The sequence below is a fragment of the Pantherophis guttatus genome, chromosome 4 (genome assembly GCF_059756535.1).
Source record: "Pantherophis guttatus breed Tessera chromosome 4, ASM5975653v1, whole genome shotgun sequence".
NCBI classification, from domain to species: domain Eukaryota; kingdom Metazoa; phylum Chordata; class Lepidosauria; order Squamata; family Colubridae; genus Pantherophis; species Pantherophis guttatus.
In genome coordinates, this window is record NC_142066.1 from 54,201,261 (window position 1) to 54,215,130 (window position 13,870).

The 13,870-nt window shown below is 41.5% G+C and overlaps 1 protein-coding gene across 3 annotated transcripts in view; it reads left to right on the plus strand.

Moving 5' to 3' along the window:
- SLC4A1 (solute carrier family 4 member 1 (Diego blood group)) overlaps positions 1-13,870 on the plus strand; it is a 61,925-nt gene that overhangs the window by 31,756 nt on the left and 16,299 nt on the right. For all 3 annotated transcript variants that reach the window (XM_034415920.3, XM_087893990.1, XM_034415919.3), the window contains 2 exons: positions 4,411-4,559; positions 5,626-5,820. In XM_034415920.3, coding sequence (XP_034271811.2) covers positions 4,411-4,559; positions 5,626-5,820 — 344 coding nt within the window. The remainder of the gene's footprint in view (positions 1-4,410; positions 4,560-5,625; positions 5,821-13,870) is intronic.

Consider the following 13,870-nt stretch of genomic DNA (forward strand, 5'->3'; position numbering starts at 1 on the left):
AAAGGAAGAGATATGGAGGGAGGGAGGAACACACTAATTTTCATGGTGTCTGCAACAAAAATGATTTAAGGTTACCTGTATATGAAATTACTGTTCCCTTCAGCTTCAGAAAAAATAGTTTTTCAGTCAATAATTTTCCAACAAATCTTTATTTTTAAGAACAAAGCAATACTATAGAATCAATGACAATGTGCTTTTTCAAATTCCACCATAGAAATGTATGTTGAATCATATGATACAGTTATCATAGATTTGAAGGAGTTGAATTGAAGATGATTGCTGGAATTGCAAAATATATTTAACAATATAGATTTGGGTCAGGGATCTGCAACCTTAAACACTCAAAGAGCCATTTGGAACCGTTTCCCACAGGAAAAAACCACAAGGAGCCACAAAACTTGGGTGGGCATGGCCAACTCGACATCATTCACTCCCACATGACACACACACACCCAGCTATGCCTACCCAGCCAGTCATTAGGACAGAGAACCAGGAACCACAAAAACCTTTTCTCTCACTCTCTCTCCCGCCCTCTCACTGTATCTACCTCTCTCTCCCCCTCTCCCTCTCTCTCCCCCTCTCTCTCTGTGTATCTCTCTCTCCCCCCTCTCCCTCTCTCCCCCTCTCTCTCCCTCTCTTTATGTCTCTCTCTCTCCCCCTCTCCCTATCTCCCCCCTCCCTCTCTCTGTATCTCTCTCCCCCCTCCCTCTCTCTTCCCCTCTCCCTGTATCTCCCTATATCACTCTCTCTCCTTCTCCCTATTCCCTCTCTCCGTGTATCTCTCTCTGTGGGTCTTTCTCTCCCCCTCTCCCTCTCCCCCTCTCTCTGTATCTCTCTCTCCCCCTCCCTCTCTCTTCCCCTCTCCCTGTATCTCTCTGCATCTCTCTCTCCCCTCTCCCTATCCCGCCTCTCTCTATATCTCTTTCTGTATCTTTCTCCCTCACATCCCCTCTCCCTCTCCCTCTCCCTCCCCCTATCTCTGTATCTGTGTGTGTGTGTGTGTGTGTGTGTGTGTGTGTTTATGTCTCTCTGTGTGTGTATCTCTGTACCTCTCTCTCTGTATCTGTGTCTGTGTCTTCTCACTCTCTCGGAAAGCCCAGCGAGCTCTCATTGGGGCTCTTTGCTACTCCTTTTCTTGTTTTTGGAGATCTGAGCTGGCTGAGGAACGAGCGCAAAGCACAGTGGAGGCTTCCCTTTGGGCGACCCTCCTCCTCCTCCTCTTGCGATCCCCTGGCTGGCTGTGGTGGGGCCAGGAGTGTGTGCATGAGCGGGGAGACCCTCCTCAAGTGAGCCAGTGGGCTCGGCCAAAGTATACAAAAGTGCACAGGGGGAAGAAGAAAAGGAGTAGTGAAGAGCCCCAAGGAGAGCTCACTAGCTTGGCCCAGCCTTGGCTTTCCTGACTCCCGGGGTGGGCATGCAAAGTTTGGGGGGCCAGCCCCCTTTTCCACTGCCCTGAGCTTCTAAAAGCCATGGCTGGGCACTGCAGGCCTGTCCCCCTTTCCATCGTCCCCTCCTCCCAGATTCCATTCCCACCCCACCAGTTCTCGTGTTAGCAAGGCTGGCATCAGTGGTGGCTGGGTTGGGCCAGTGTCTCAGGGCGGAGAACAGGTTGCGCATCTCTCCAAGCGACCGAGGCATACCCAGCACCAACCAGGGCTGGAAGAAGCTCCAGCAAGAGTGAGATGCTGGAGAATCAGCCCCGGCCATTTCTCCACCCCCCACCATCACCCTTACCTTTTCAAGCCAGGCAAGGAGTTACTGGGAGAGGAGGGTGAGGGGCAGGGCCAGCCAGTGATGGAACAGGGAGCCGCAGTAGAGGGCCCAAAGAGCTGCATGTGACTCTGGAGCTGCAGGTTGCCAACACCCAATCTAGGTTATTGAATCTATCAAAGGGCAAGGGATGAAAAGAGCAGACAGTTTACAAGATCACAATACACAAAAGTTGTAATGACGAGTATTATGAAAACAGTCCGAAATTATTATTTTTTAAACCAAGATACTCAAAAGCCAGCCAATATTTAATGCTATGCTTATCAGACAGAAGACATGTACTTCTTTTACCTGACTTGGAAGCTCTAAGGAGGTCTTGCTAAAGACCAAGTCATTCATCTTGGTAAAATACATACCAGGTTTCTACTAAATTACACAAAAAGCAAATAGTAAACAACAGTGTGGAGAATGGAAATATCTATACTACACCACCAAGACTTATACAATGTGATAGTGGTGTAATGCTGTAGTTTTCAACCATGTAATTTTACTTAATTATTCTTGGAGAGGATCAGAGGAAATTTATGTATTGCCCCAATGTGTTTCATTCATAAGTTCATTGAACTTATTTATTTATATCCAGTTCACCCTCAGTCATTCTGGGCTGTTTACACAAATTATAATCTAATATAAAAAAAAACAAAAAACAGTAACTTCTCACATAACTAGTGGCAACAATCAAACAAGCCACCAGATGAGATCCACTTTGAGGTTCCCGGGCCTGTTGGCAAAACCAGATCTTCAGAGCCTTGCGAAAGAGTGTAAAAGTGAGAGCCAATCTTATCTTCACGGGGAAGGAGCATCACAGAGAAGTTCCTTCTTGGTCCCAGTACATGGAATCTTGTAAGAGAGGGGATCCATAGCATTCTCTGCCTTCCCACTCTGGTGGGTTGGGTAGATATGACCAGGAAAAAATGGTCCTTCTAATAATCTGGCTATGTAGGGTTTAGAGGATGACAACTAGTAACTTAAATTGGACCCAGAGGCAAGTTGGCAGCCAATGCAGCTCCTGCAGAACAGGTGATACATGAGCACATCTAGGCCTGCACAAACCATGTGGGCCACATTTTGAATCAATTGAAGCTTCCAAATGCTTTTCAGGGGCAGTCTCATGCAGAGTACATTGCAATAGTCAGGATGGGAGGTGTGAATGAGTGTGAGCAGGTATTTGTCAAGGAAAGGGTGCAATTGGTGCACAAAAGCCCTTCTGGTCACAATTATCACCTGCTTCTCAAGCAGGAGTCTAGAGTCCAGAAGGACCTCCAGATTATGCATTGGGTACGTCTTGAATGCCGTCCCATTCAAGACTAGAAATAGCAATTATCCATGGGCCAAAGAACTCCAAACCCAAAGCCATTCCATCTTATCAGGGTTCGCTTTCAGCCCATTGCTCCCCATCCAGGCTTTAACAGCCTACAAGCACTGCAAGAGAGAGGTCATGTCATTGCTTAACTCAACATGGGCCAAGATATATAGCTGGCTGTCATCAGCATATTGATGATATCTCAGCCCACGGTGATGGATAATCTCACGCAGCAGGTTCATGTAGATGTTAAACAGAAAGGGAGAATGTATCACACACCATAGGGCATATATATATAATGTGTGCATTGCATGTTAAAAAGGGGTAAGGGATTTGTCAGCTCTTCCAGGCAAACAAGACACAAAATAAGACCAGCTAATACTACTTTTTTTTAAGGCTGCATTAACAGTATCTTGCAAGTCTGAAAGTACAGATCTCTTACTTTTTCTTTTCACAGCCTGATCAAGGTATGTCCTTCCTAAGTTTCTTTCTCTGGCTGTTAAACAATGGCAGGTTTCTCTCCCACTTGTCTGTTCATTTCCTAGGCAGCATCCTTTTCCTTTACCCTCAAGGTCATCCTCCACATATCATTATAGTTTTGATCACCTGGTCCTACCTGCCATTAATACATAACCAGTCTTTAATAAATCTAAAGACCTCAACCCCATCACTGGGCACTTCCACACACCTCATTATTTCTACCATTCAAACACTTTTTGCTGTTTCAGAAAAGACTGCGAACATCCCCATGTAGCCATTGCATTAAATCAAGCTCTGCTCTCTCCCACTTTAAAAATGGCTGCCAGCCCAGACTTCTCTTCCTTTCTTATTCTTTTCAGCTGCTTCCTAAAGTGTATAGTCTGAAAAGCAAATACATTTGAATGATCTGTATAGGCTAGCCTAGTATTTCTCAATCATGGTAACTTTAAGATCTGCAAACTTCAACCCCCAGAATTCTCCAACCAGCACAGGTAGCTGATTGGGGAATTCTGAGAGTGCAGCACCAGCACAGCTGGTTGGAGAATTCTGGGAGTTGAAGTCTATCTACCTTAAAATTGCTAAGGCTGAGAAACACTGGGCTAAAGGTAGGTTTCTCCAAAGACAGTAGAAAGTAGCTTGAAAAAAGTTTTATGAGGTATTCGTTCAATATGATTTCATGTCTTACCGGGAAGATTTTGTATTGAAAAATACACTTCGATTGTGAGAAATGTGCATTGTTATGAAAAAGGCTGTGACAAATCCTAAACCATATAAATCTCTGACTCCTGGACAATGGAGGCCGAAAGAAGGCCTGGGCTGGTCCTATTTTTGCTAATTGTTTCCTATTTGCTTTCAGCTGAAGAGACAGAACGTCTGATAGGAGTCTCTGAGCTTCTACTCTCTACCGCAGTTCAGAGTGGACTCTTTTGCTTGCTGGGAGCTCAGCCTCTCCTTGTTGTGGGATTCTCTGGCCCCCTTTTGGTCTTTGAAAAAGCTTTTTATGCAGTAAGTATCCTGCCAGAAATCACTACAACTTGTTAAAAGGGAACCAGATTGTTGCTACAAGGGAGCAACTGGATTTGATTGCCTTAAACTGTAATGTAGTTCAAGGGTCTCCAACCTTGGCAACTTTAAGACTTGTGGACTTCAACTCCCAGAATTCCCAGCTTTTCTGGTTGAGGAATTCTGGGAATTGAAGTCCACAAGTCTTAAAGTTGCCAAGGTTGGAGACGCCTGATGTAGTTTATCTGAGCGTAGTTTGTATAATTCCATCAATTGTCGTTTTGCAAATAATAGTTTAGTGTGCTATTAGTGGTCAGCAAATAATGGCTTAAGCAACTATGGCTAAACAATCCATAGTGGTGGTCATTTGCTTAAATTATTTTAAAACAATAGACCATTTTGGAAATTGATGGACAATTTTGGCTATAAGATATATGATGAAACAATCTCCATGTCTACAGGTAGCATCTCCTATTTCTAGGTGCTGGAGAGTAATAAAGATGTTTTTAGGTGGCTTCTAACCAGGCAGTGTTTTATATAACAAAATTATTCCTACATTATTAGAAACTTTCCAGTTCATGCTTACTCAGTCTTATTTCCATAGCAATAGAATATTGTGCCTTTTCCAATCTGATAACATATTAATTTAAACTCCCATAATAATCAAGTAGTGTAACAAAGATTGGGCTAACTTTGGAATTTAAGTACAGCACTTTTGTAGGAAAGCACTATGAAATGCTATAACAATAAAAAAAAACATCTGAAGACAAATTTAGATTTCAGCTATCTCCCCACAGATGTTAAATGTGAAGCTTCATCACTGTGACCATAAGCTTGAAAAATTTACACCGGTCATTTTCTCATATCCTCATATATGTGTTCAACTCCCCAATTCCCAACTAGCCAAAATAGAAGTTTTATAAGATGTCAGTCTGGAAAAGCTGATAGTTCAAATATCTGTTTTATTAAAGTGAAAGTGCAAATGAAGGGGAAAAATTGCATTTCAGCTATATAGTTTATGAATTTTTCTTTTCCTTCCTCATGCCCATTCCCTTGTCTATCCATATAGTTTTGTACGAATTATAACATTGAATACCTTGTGGGGAGAGTCTGGATTGGCTTTTGGCTGATACTAATAGTGATATTGGTGGTGGCTTTTGAGGGCAGCTTCCTGGTGCGTTACATCTCTCGCTACACTCAGGAGATCTTCTCAATCCTCATCTCCCTCATCTTCATCCAGGAAACTTTTTCCAATCTCATCAAGGTAATGTGATTTATTGCGTTCATACTTTCTGTATTGTTGCATGACAGTTACTGGTAGTTTTGTTTCTTAGAACAAAGTATGTGTATTCCATTTCATGACAACAAATTCTCAGAATTTCTATTCATTGGCTATGTGGTTGAAATTTGGGGATATGTCCTAACATATTTTGATGACATTACAATAATAAGGCAATAGTACATCCAAATCTATGACAGAGGTATGAAAATTTGTCTGCTGAAGTGTTATGTTCTTCTGATGACCTGCTTGAGGTAAGGCTGACCGCAGAGTAAGGCAATCAGTTTCTTTCTCTTCATTGTGTCATTTATTCCTTGTGCTAGAATGCTGGGCATTATTTTGAAGTAGATTTGGGGTCCCAAGTTCTAAGCAGTATGTCCTTTATAAATATTATCTTTTTGTTCTAGAATTCTTTAAATTCTCACCAAATTAGAAACATTCTGGCCAAAATTAAAAGAAGGCCTTGGTCACTTTTGCCTCCTCTCAACTTCTCCATGCATTTGCCAAATCCCATTATGTTATGGCCATACATGTGTCACTGCATAACTTGTATATCACACTCCAGGTCATATATGTTCTCTTATAGCAACTGTTATGACTTGAGAAGAACATGTGTGTTAGTTGTATAGTTTGCATTTCCAATGTCACATATCCAGGGTGTCTTGCTATCCACGTCATGATCATGGATTACAAGATGAATAAATAATTAACTTTTTCCACATCTTCATTTGATTTCCAGTTTTATTACTTTAGGCAAATAACGACAACTGCCTTCAGTAACTACTCCGTGCAAACATTTTTAATTAATGCTTCAAATGATAAAGGTGATTTAAAATTCTCTGGGTACTTAAAAAGCAGAAGAGTAAGTGTGAGAATTACATAAACCACTAACTTATAAAATGGGCAAAGAAAAGTGTGTATTTTCCATGGCTGCCCCTATCTTATGGGACACCCTCTACCCAATTATTTGGCAGGCCTTTTAGTCCTTTGGAAGGCCATCCTTACCCAGGTGCTGGATAAAATGAGAATGTCTGGAGTTGGTTATGGGGCATCCCAAGGAGATGATAGAGGCTCTGGTTTTGTTTTGGTTTCATGATTTGCTGTTTTGTGGTTTTTATAGTTCTGTTATTGTTGTGGGCCATCCAGAGCAGTGTTTTTGATGGGTAACCAAACAAATACTTTATGTAAATAAATAACAGCATTATAGCAATGCTTTAAGAGTAACTAAGTATTCTGATAGCAGAGGTAAATGTTGATTTAAAAAGAACATGTGCATATTTATTTAATCTTTTGTCAATCCAACAGTCAGCAGGAATTTCGGTCCTTTCATATACTCAGTAAATGGTCTTGAGTAAATCATCAAACCTACTTTCTACATCTGTAAAAATGGAATCAACTATGACAGTAATTCTAAGGGAGAGCAAACAAGTTGCAACTATAAAGTGATGAGTTTGGGATTACAATGGGGTAATCATTGTAATCACCATGCCTCCCATAATAAATATTTTATAGTGTACCTGTGATGGTACACTATAAAATTATTTTATACATTATTCCCCATGATATCCTGCTCAATTTTATTCCCATTTTACAAATGGAAAAATCAAGCTAAAAAGGCTAGGCCTCCCAATTTCCCCCCAAATAAGACCTAACCAGAAAATAAGCCCTATCCTGATTTTTAGCATGCTCCTAATATAAGCTCTACCCCCAAAATAAGCCCCAGTTAAGACCATCATCAGCTGGGATGTGTGTGATTGTGGCCAGCACCAGGGGCAGCAAGGGCACAGGGGCTGATGGCATCCGGAAGGAGCTGCAGCCTGCCGGCACCTTGGTCAGACCACTTTGGAGCTGCGCAGCCCACACAGTGCAGGTCAGTTGATTACTTGTCCAATCAGCAGATAGAAGCAGAGGCGTGGGGAGAGGCACTCAATCTGGATGTGCCATGTGGGCCACGGGAAAGCTGAGAGATGGTGGCCTGAAGCAGGCGAGTGGCCGTGGGACGCTCGTCTTTGCATCTCTCAGCTTGCCTGAAGCCCATGCAGCATGTCGGAATTGCCTGCCTTCCCCCCTGTGCCTCTGCTGCCAGTGCTGCTGTGTGAAGATGAGCCTCCCATGGCCGCTCTCCCACTCCAGCCCACTGATTCTCTGCTTTCCTGAGGCCCGCACAACACGTCCAGATCACCTGTCTTCCCTCTGTGCCTCTGTCTCAATCTGCTACTTGGACAAATAATCCACTCACCTGCGCTGCACGGGCTATGCAGTCCCAAAGAGCATCGACCAAGGGACCAGTGGATTGCAGCTGCTGCCAAACACCATCGGCCTCCATGTGCTAGCCATCTCTTGTGTGCACCCTGGGGATGTGGTGCCCAGCCAGGTTGATCACCCTGATATTGTGTTTCCCTGACAATAAGCCCTAATGCTTTTTTGGAGCCGAAAAAAATATAAGACCGGGTCTTATTTTCAGAGAAACATGGTATCTGTGGTATCCCATACTTTTGCACGCATGGAAAAAGGAAAGGTTAGCATCAAGCTGCTGGAACATATATCTTGATTACAGTATGTTATTTTGCTCAAGTTTTTGCCATAATCTCCTTCCTCTTATCCTCACCATTATACATGATTACTGTTATTATTAGAGCATCTGCTTCTGAATTTTTGTAAAATTGCTTCAGAGATCTGCCTGTCTACTCTTTGCCCAGCCCACTCCCCAGAACAAGCTGGTCCAGGAAGCAACACTGCCAAGATACGGTTTCCATAGAAACTAGGGAGCAGGAAGGATTGGGAGGAGGAGGAAAGCTGGAAGAAGGATGAAAGGGAGCTGTTGTAGGTGGTTTCATTTAGAATCACCCCTGCAGAGATTTGATAGTATTGGATTAGGTAGCTCAGGACAACTGGACAAGACAAGGCAAAGATTTGAGATGATGAGCTAAAACATCAGGAGAATCAAGAAGCAGAGAAAACATGGATGCCTAACATCTTTAAGCAAAAGATCCAGACATACATTAACCTCCGCATTTCTGCCCATATACATCTTTTCAGTCATCAAACAATATCTTGCAGCACTGTAAAGATTAATTTATCATCATGTGATCTAGGAACACCCTGACACTGGGAACACCACAAGAGGGTGCCACTCATCTCCAAAATGGAATCAATTATTAAATGTAATTTGTTATTCAGTTAAAAGTAGCCCAAATCTTCCAGAATTACTGGATCTTTTAAGATCTCTATGTTCTTGAATGTGAATGGAATTTTCATGTGAGAAAGCTGTGCTATTTGATGACATTTATCTAATTTCGTGGACCACATAATGTCACCTATTGCACAATTATTTTGAAAAGACAGTCATACCTTTATTATCCAAAAACACTTATGTGATAACAGATTTCTTAGCCTTTAAGGCTATGAAAGTCAAGAATGTGCCAGAAGACTGCCACAAGACTGTTGTTATTTTCTGCAGAAGATTAGCAGGGCTATTCTTTCACAACAACAGTCAGCCTTCTTCAACTTACTACGCCGCCCCCCCAGTTGTGTTGATCACAAACTCCAGAACTTCAGCCTGCATAGCTAGTAGGCAGAAATGTAAAGGTTGAGTAAGTGCTATCATTTATTTATTTATTTATTTATTTTATAAAATTTGTATGCCGCCCTATCTCCAAGAACTCAGGGTGGCTCACAACGACAGTCGATCAAGCGACTGTTAAAAACAACAAATATATATAAAAATCAAGAAAGTTTTTTAAAAAAAATTAAAATATACTACCCCGTCAGTCCAGGCCGGGATAATCAAATTTGATATCATGTTGATATCAAATTTTAGCAATCACCTGGATAGATTTTCATGACAATGATTTGTTTTCAAGTTGGCTTTTTAGCTCAGGACTGATGGAGGGTTAAGATCTTGGAAGCAGGGGCATCCAAGAAGTGGGGTGAAAATGGTACGTAGGTGCTACCAGAGGACCCAAGTTTGATTGCATTCCAGTCTGTGCAATGCAGGTGTCATATTAAAAGAGAGTAGGACTTTAATCACACTTGCCATTTTGAGATTGTTACACACACACACACCATGTATTGCTGGGACAGCTGACCTAAACAGTAAATGGATGTAGTTACCAGGCAACTCAATCTCGATTTTAAAATCTTTTTAAAAATCTAGTGGTAGGGTACTGTGTTTTGCCATCTTTCTTCTTTCTTTCACTGCTTTGTCTCCTGAGGAACACTCATATATAGGAAAGTTATATATGAGTTACCCTGTGATAAGATGCTTTCATCTTTGGTTTCTAGAGTGGCTTTCTTCAGCCTGATATTCTCCTCCACTAATATCTTCTTGTGTTGGGACGATTACTCTCCAAATAGCAACTCAGTTTAACAGATCAAGGACAATACAGTTAATCAGCCTCAAAAAGTTGCATTCCACTACAATCACAGAACAAGCCAAGCATTCAGATAGCAAAGCCCAAATAATATCCTTCTGGTCTCAGGGAATAAGTCCAAAACCAATTCAATTCTATAAGAATAAAGGCCTGAAGAAATAATTTGCCCATCCTACTAGAGAAGATGAAAACATGTTTTTCATCTTTTTCAGATGGATAAAAGTTAATATGAGGAGATCCAACATATACTGTATTCTTATGGACAACATACACTGAATTAGAGAGCAGCCAACCATATCTAAGTCTGACATATTATACAATTTCAGTTCACATGATTAGGACATGTCGTGTAACTAGACAATTGGATTCAATAAAACATGTTTACATTAATCATGGGTATGCAGACTATGTAAAGAACTACCAAACTCTTACAGCCATCTTAAAGTAGAGCTACTTCAGGTCTCATTTGTCCCACATGGGACAAATACAGGGTTGAGTAAAGATTTGAAGACCACTATTGCATCTGGAGCTGAATTCGTCATTTTACTATCAGAGCCCAAAATCTTAATCAATCAATCAGAATAGAGCTGAAAGAGACCTTGGAGATCTTCTAATCCAACCCCTTGCTCAAGTGAGAGACCCTATACCATTTCAGACAAGTGGCAGTCCAGTCTTTTCTTTAAAACCTCCAGTGATGAATTCTGACGGCAAGCTGTTCCACTGGTTAATTGTCCTCACTGTTAGAATTCTCCTTAATTCCAGATTTTTTTTTTTATTTGATTTATATGCCGCCCTTCTCCGGAGACTCAGGGCGGCTTACAGTGCGTTAAGCAATTTTGCTTCTCTCCTTGATGAGTTTCCATCCATTGTTTCTTGACTTGACTTCTGGTGCTTTGGAAGATAAGTTGATCCCTCCTCTTCTTGATGGCAGCCCATCAAATACTGGAATACTGCTATCATGTCACCCCTAATCCTCTTCTCCAGACTGGCCATACCCAAATCCTGCAATCGTTCTTCATATATTTTTTCTCCAGGCCTTTAATCATGTTAGTTGCTCTTCTTTCCATTTTTCCAAAGTCTCAACATCTTTTTTATAATTTGGTGACCAAACTGGATGCAATATTGCAGGTGTGGTCTTACTGAGGATTTATCAAATGGTAGTAATATTTCACGTGATTTTGATTCTATGCCTCTGTTTATACAACCAAGGATTGTATTAGCTTCTTCGGCTGCTGCCACATACTGCTGGCTCATGTTTAAGTGATTGTCCACTAGGACTCCAAGGTCCCTCTCACAATGACTGTTTTTGAACCAGGTTTCGCCTACCCTGTACTTCTGCCTTTGGTTTTTCCTGCCTATGTGTAAAACCTTGTTTTTCTTCAAATTAAATTTCATGTTGTTCGGTAGAGCCCATTGTTCAAGTCTGCCAAGATCTATTTGGATCCTGAGCTTGTCTTCTAGGGTATTGGCTATTTCTGCCAACTTAGTGTCACCTGCAAATTTGAAGAGTTCCCCTTCAATTCCCTCATCTAAGTCCCTAAGCCCTCATTTATGAAGGTATCTCTTATGTAATTGAATCAAGTAACGTCTCCCATCAAGGATTCATGATACTATTCCCATAAAATCAGGGAAAAAATGCATACAATCAATTACTGACATACTAGAGATGCTGGGAAATCTTCAGTGCCCAGGTTGGTCAGCATTGAACAGACTGCTGTCCACGACCCCCACACCCTTGGTTAATGTTACAAGGAAATCAGCAGTCTGTATCAGGGCTGCTAAGAAAATGGGACCGTTTTTTGCTTCCTTGTCTTTTGCAAAGAACCTGTGATGCTAGTGGGAGCAATTCAACCTGCTACTTTGCTGGCTAGAGGGGGGAACAGATTGTTGTTGCCTGTTGTTTAATAGTTGCAGCAGCAAGAACAGTAAACCCTCTTTCTGCAGTAAACAAATTTAGAAGGGTGACTTTCAGGCAGTCAATCTATCTTTCAGGGTTGCTGTTATGGGAGAAATTGGAGGAAGAAGTCCTATGTATGCTATCTAAAGTTCCTGAAAGAAAGATAGAATGTAAATTGCAAACAAATAATACACAAAGTGTGAAAAGTAAATGGGTGCAAACAGGTAAATTCCCCAAGTTCAGCAATCTCTGAAGCGTTCAACTTTCTCATCTAATCCAGCCATTTTTCCAAATTGTGATAGCTATCCAAGTCAGAATGGTTGGTTTCTTTGGTCTGATTATCTATTTTCTCATTCTGAGTCCCAGGTGGTCAGCTCAATGTCTATGAAAAGGTCTGGTCCTTTTTTCTGACGAATTAGTCAATCTTGAAAAACAAAGTAAAAGAAAGGAGTAAAGTTATGAAATACCTCAATGATGCAGTGTTTTTCCAGATCCCACGTGATTAACTAACTTCCAGCCAAGAAATTTCAAAAGTCATCTAATTGATACTTGGGATCAAAGCCATCAAACCAGTGGTGAAATCATCCATGGATTGCCACCGGTTCGCTGCCCGTGCATGCAGAGTGCACACCAAAAGCACGTTGCACCTGCACATACACAGTGCATGCCAAATGCACACTTTGTGCAGAAAAAGAAGGCTTAACAAGGTAAGTAGAACAGTGAGGGGGGGAACAGCTGTGCCACACGATATAGATTCGCTAGAAAGCAGGATTTCCGCCTGAACCACCTGAACTGGTGTGAACCGGTAGCATTTCTACCGGTTCGCAATGGGGCCGCGCGCACACGCTCGCTTCGCTTGTGCAGAAGCATTTTGACGACATCAGGGTCGGTAGGCGGAGCCTCCCGTTGGTTTTACTACCAGTTCTATAGAACCGGTGCGAACCGGGGGCAACCCACCATTGATTTCACCCTTACATCAAACCAATCCCTCTCCAAGCTAAGGAGTGATTAACTTTTCACAAATCCAATAATAAGTGGGAGTCAAATGGTTCTCAAATATGTCAGTCTTTTTCTTGCCATATACAGATAGTGTATCTTGCCAGTTTATATAACACAAGCATAACAGCATAGAGTCCAGGCTGAATGACCATAAAGCTCAGATGACCACTAATTTTACAGACTTTGATTGCCAAGGGAAGAAAAATTAGCATCTATTTACTGTAACTCAAGCTGGACAGTGCTTCATTTTGCTCACCAACTATCGAGGAGTAGAGAACCCATGTCTCTCAAAAAGTACACCTTTCACTAGCCACAGCAATTCTGACCAGGAATAAGGGTTGCTGAAACTTTTAGATCAGCCATATCTTGAAGGCCAGGAATTTCTTACCCAGGAATTGGGTTTTTTAAAATATATAGCCTAAAGGAGACAACTCCAGTGGGTTTCTTCATTTGTTTTAATTTGAAGATTAAAGCAAAATTATCCAAGCTTTAATGAACATTATTGTTACAATCCTTTGAATCAGACTTGAATCTTGGGTGACTATATGGACAGATTCATGCAGTTTTCTTAGCAACATTTTCAGAAGTGGTTTTCTAGTGATTTTTCCTACAGTACCATCTTCTGGGGTGTTTTTTACTTCCTATTCTAGGGCTGAGAGAAAATGACTGACCTAATTTATTTCTATGCTTAAAGAAGGACTAGAATTCAAGACTCTCAGTGTCTATTTTAGTGCCTTTAATCCCCATACCCAAATGTGGTTTTATT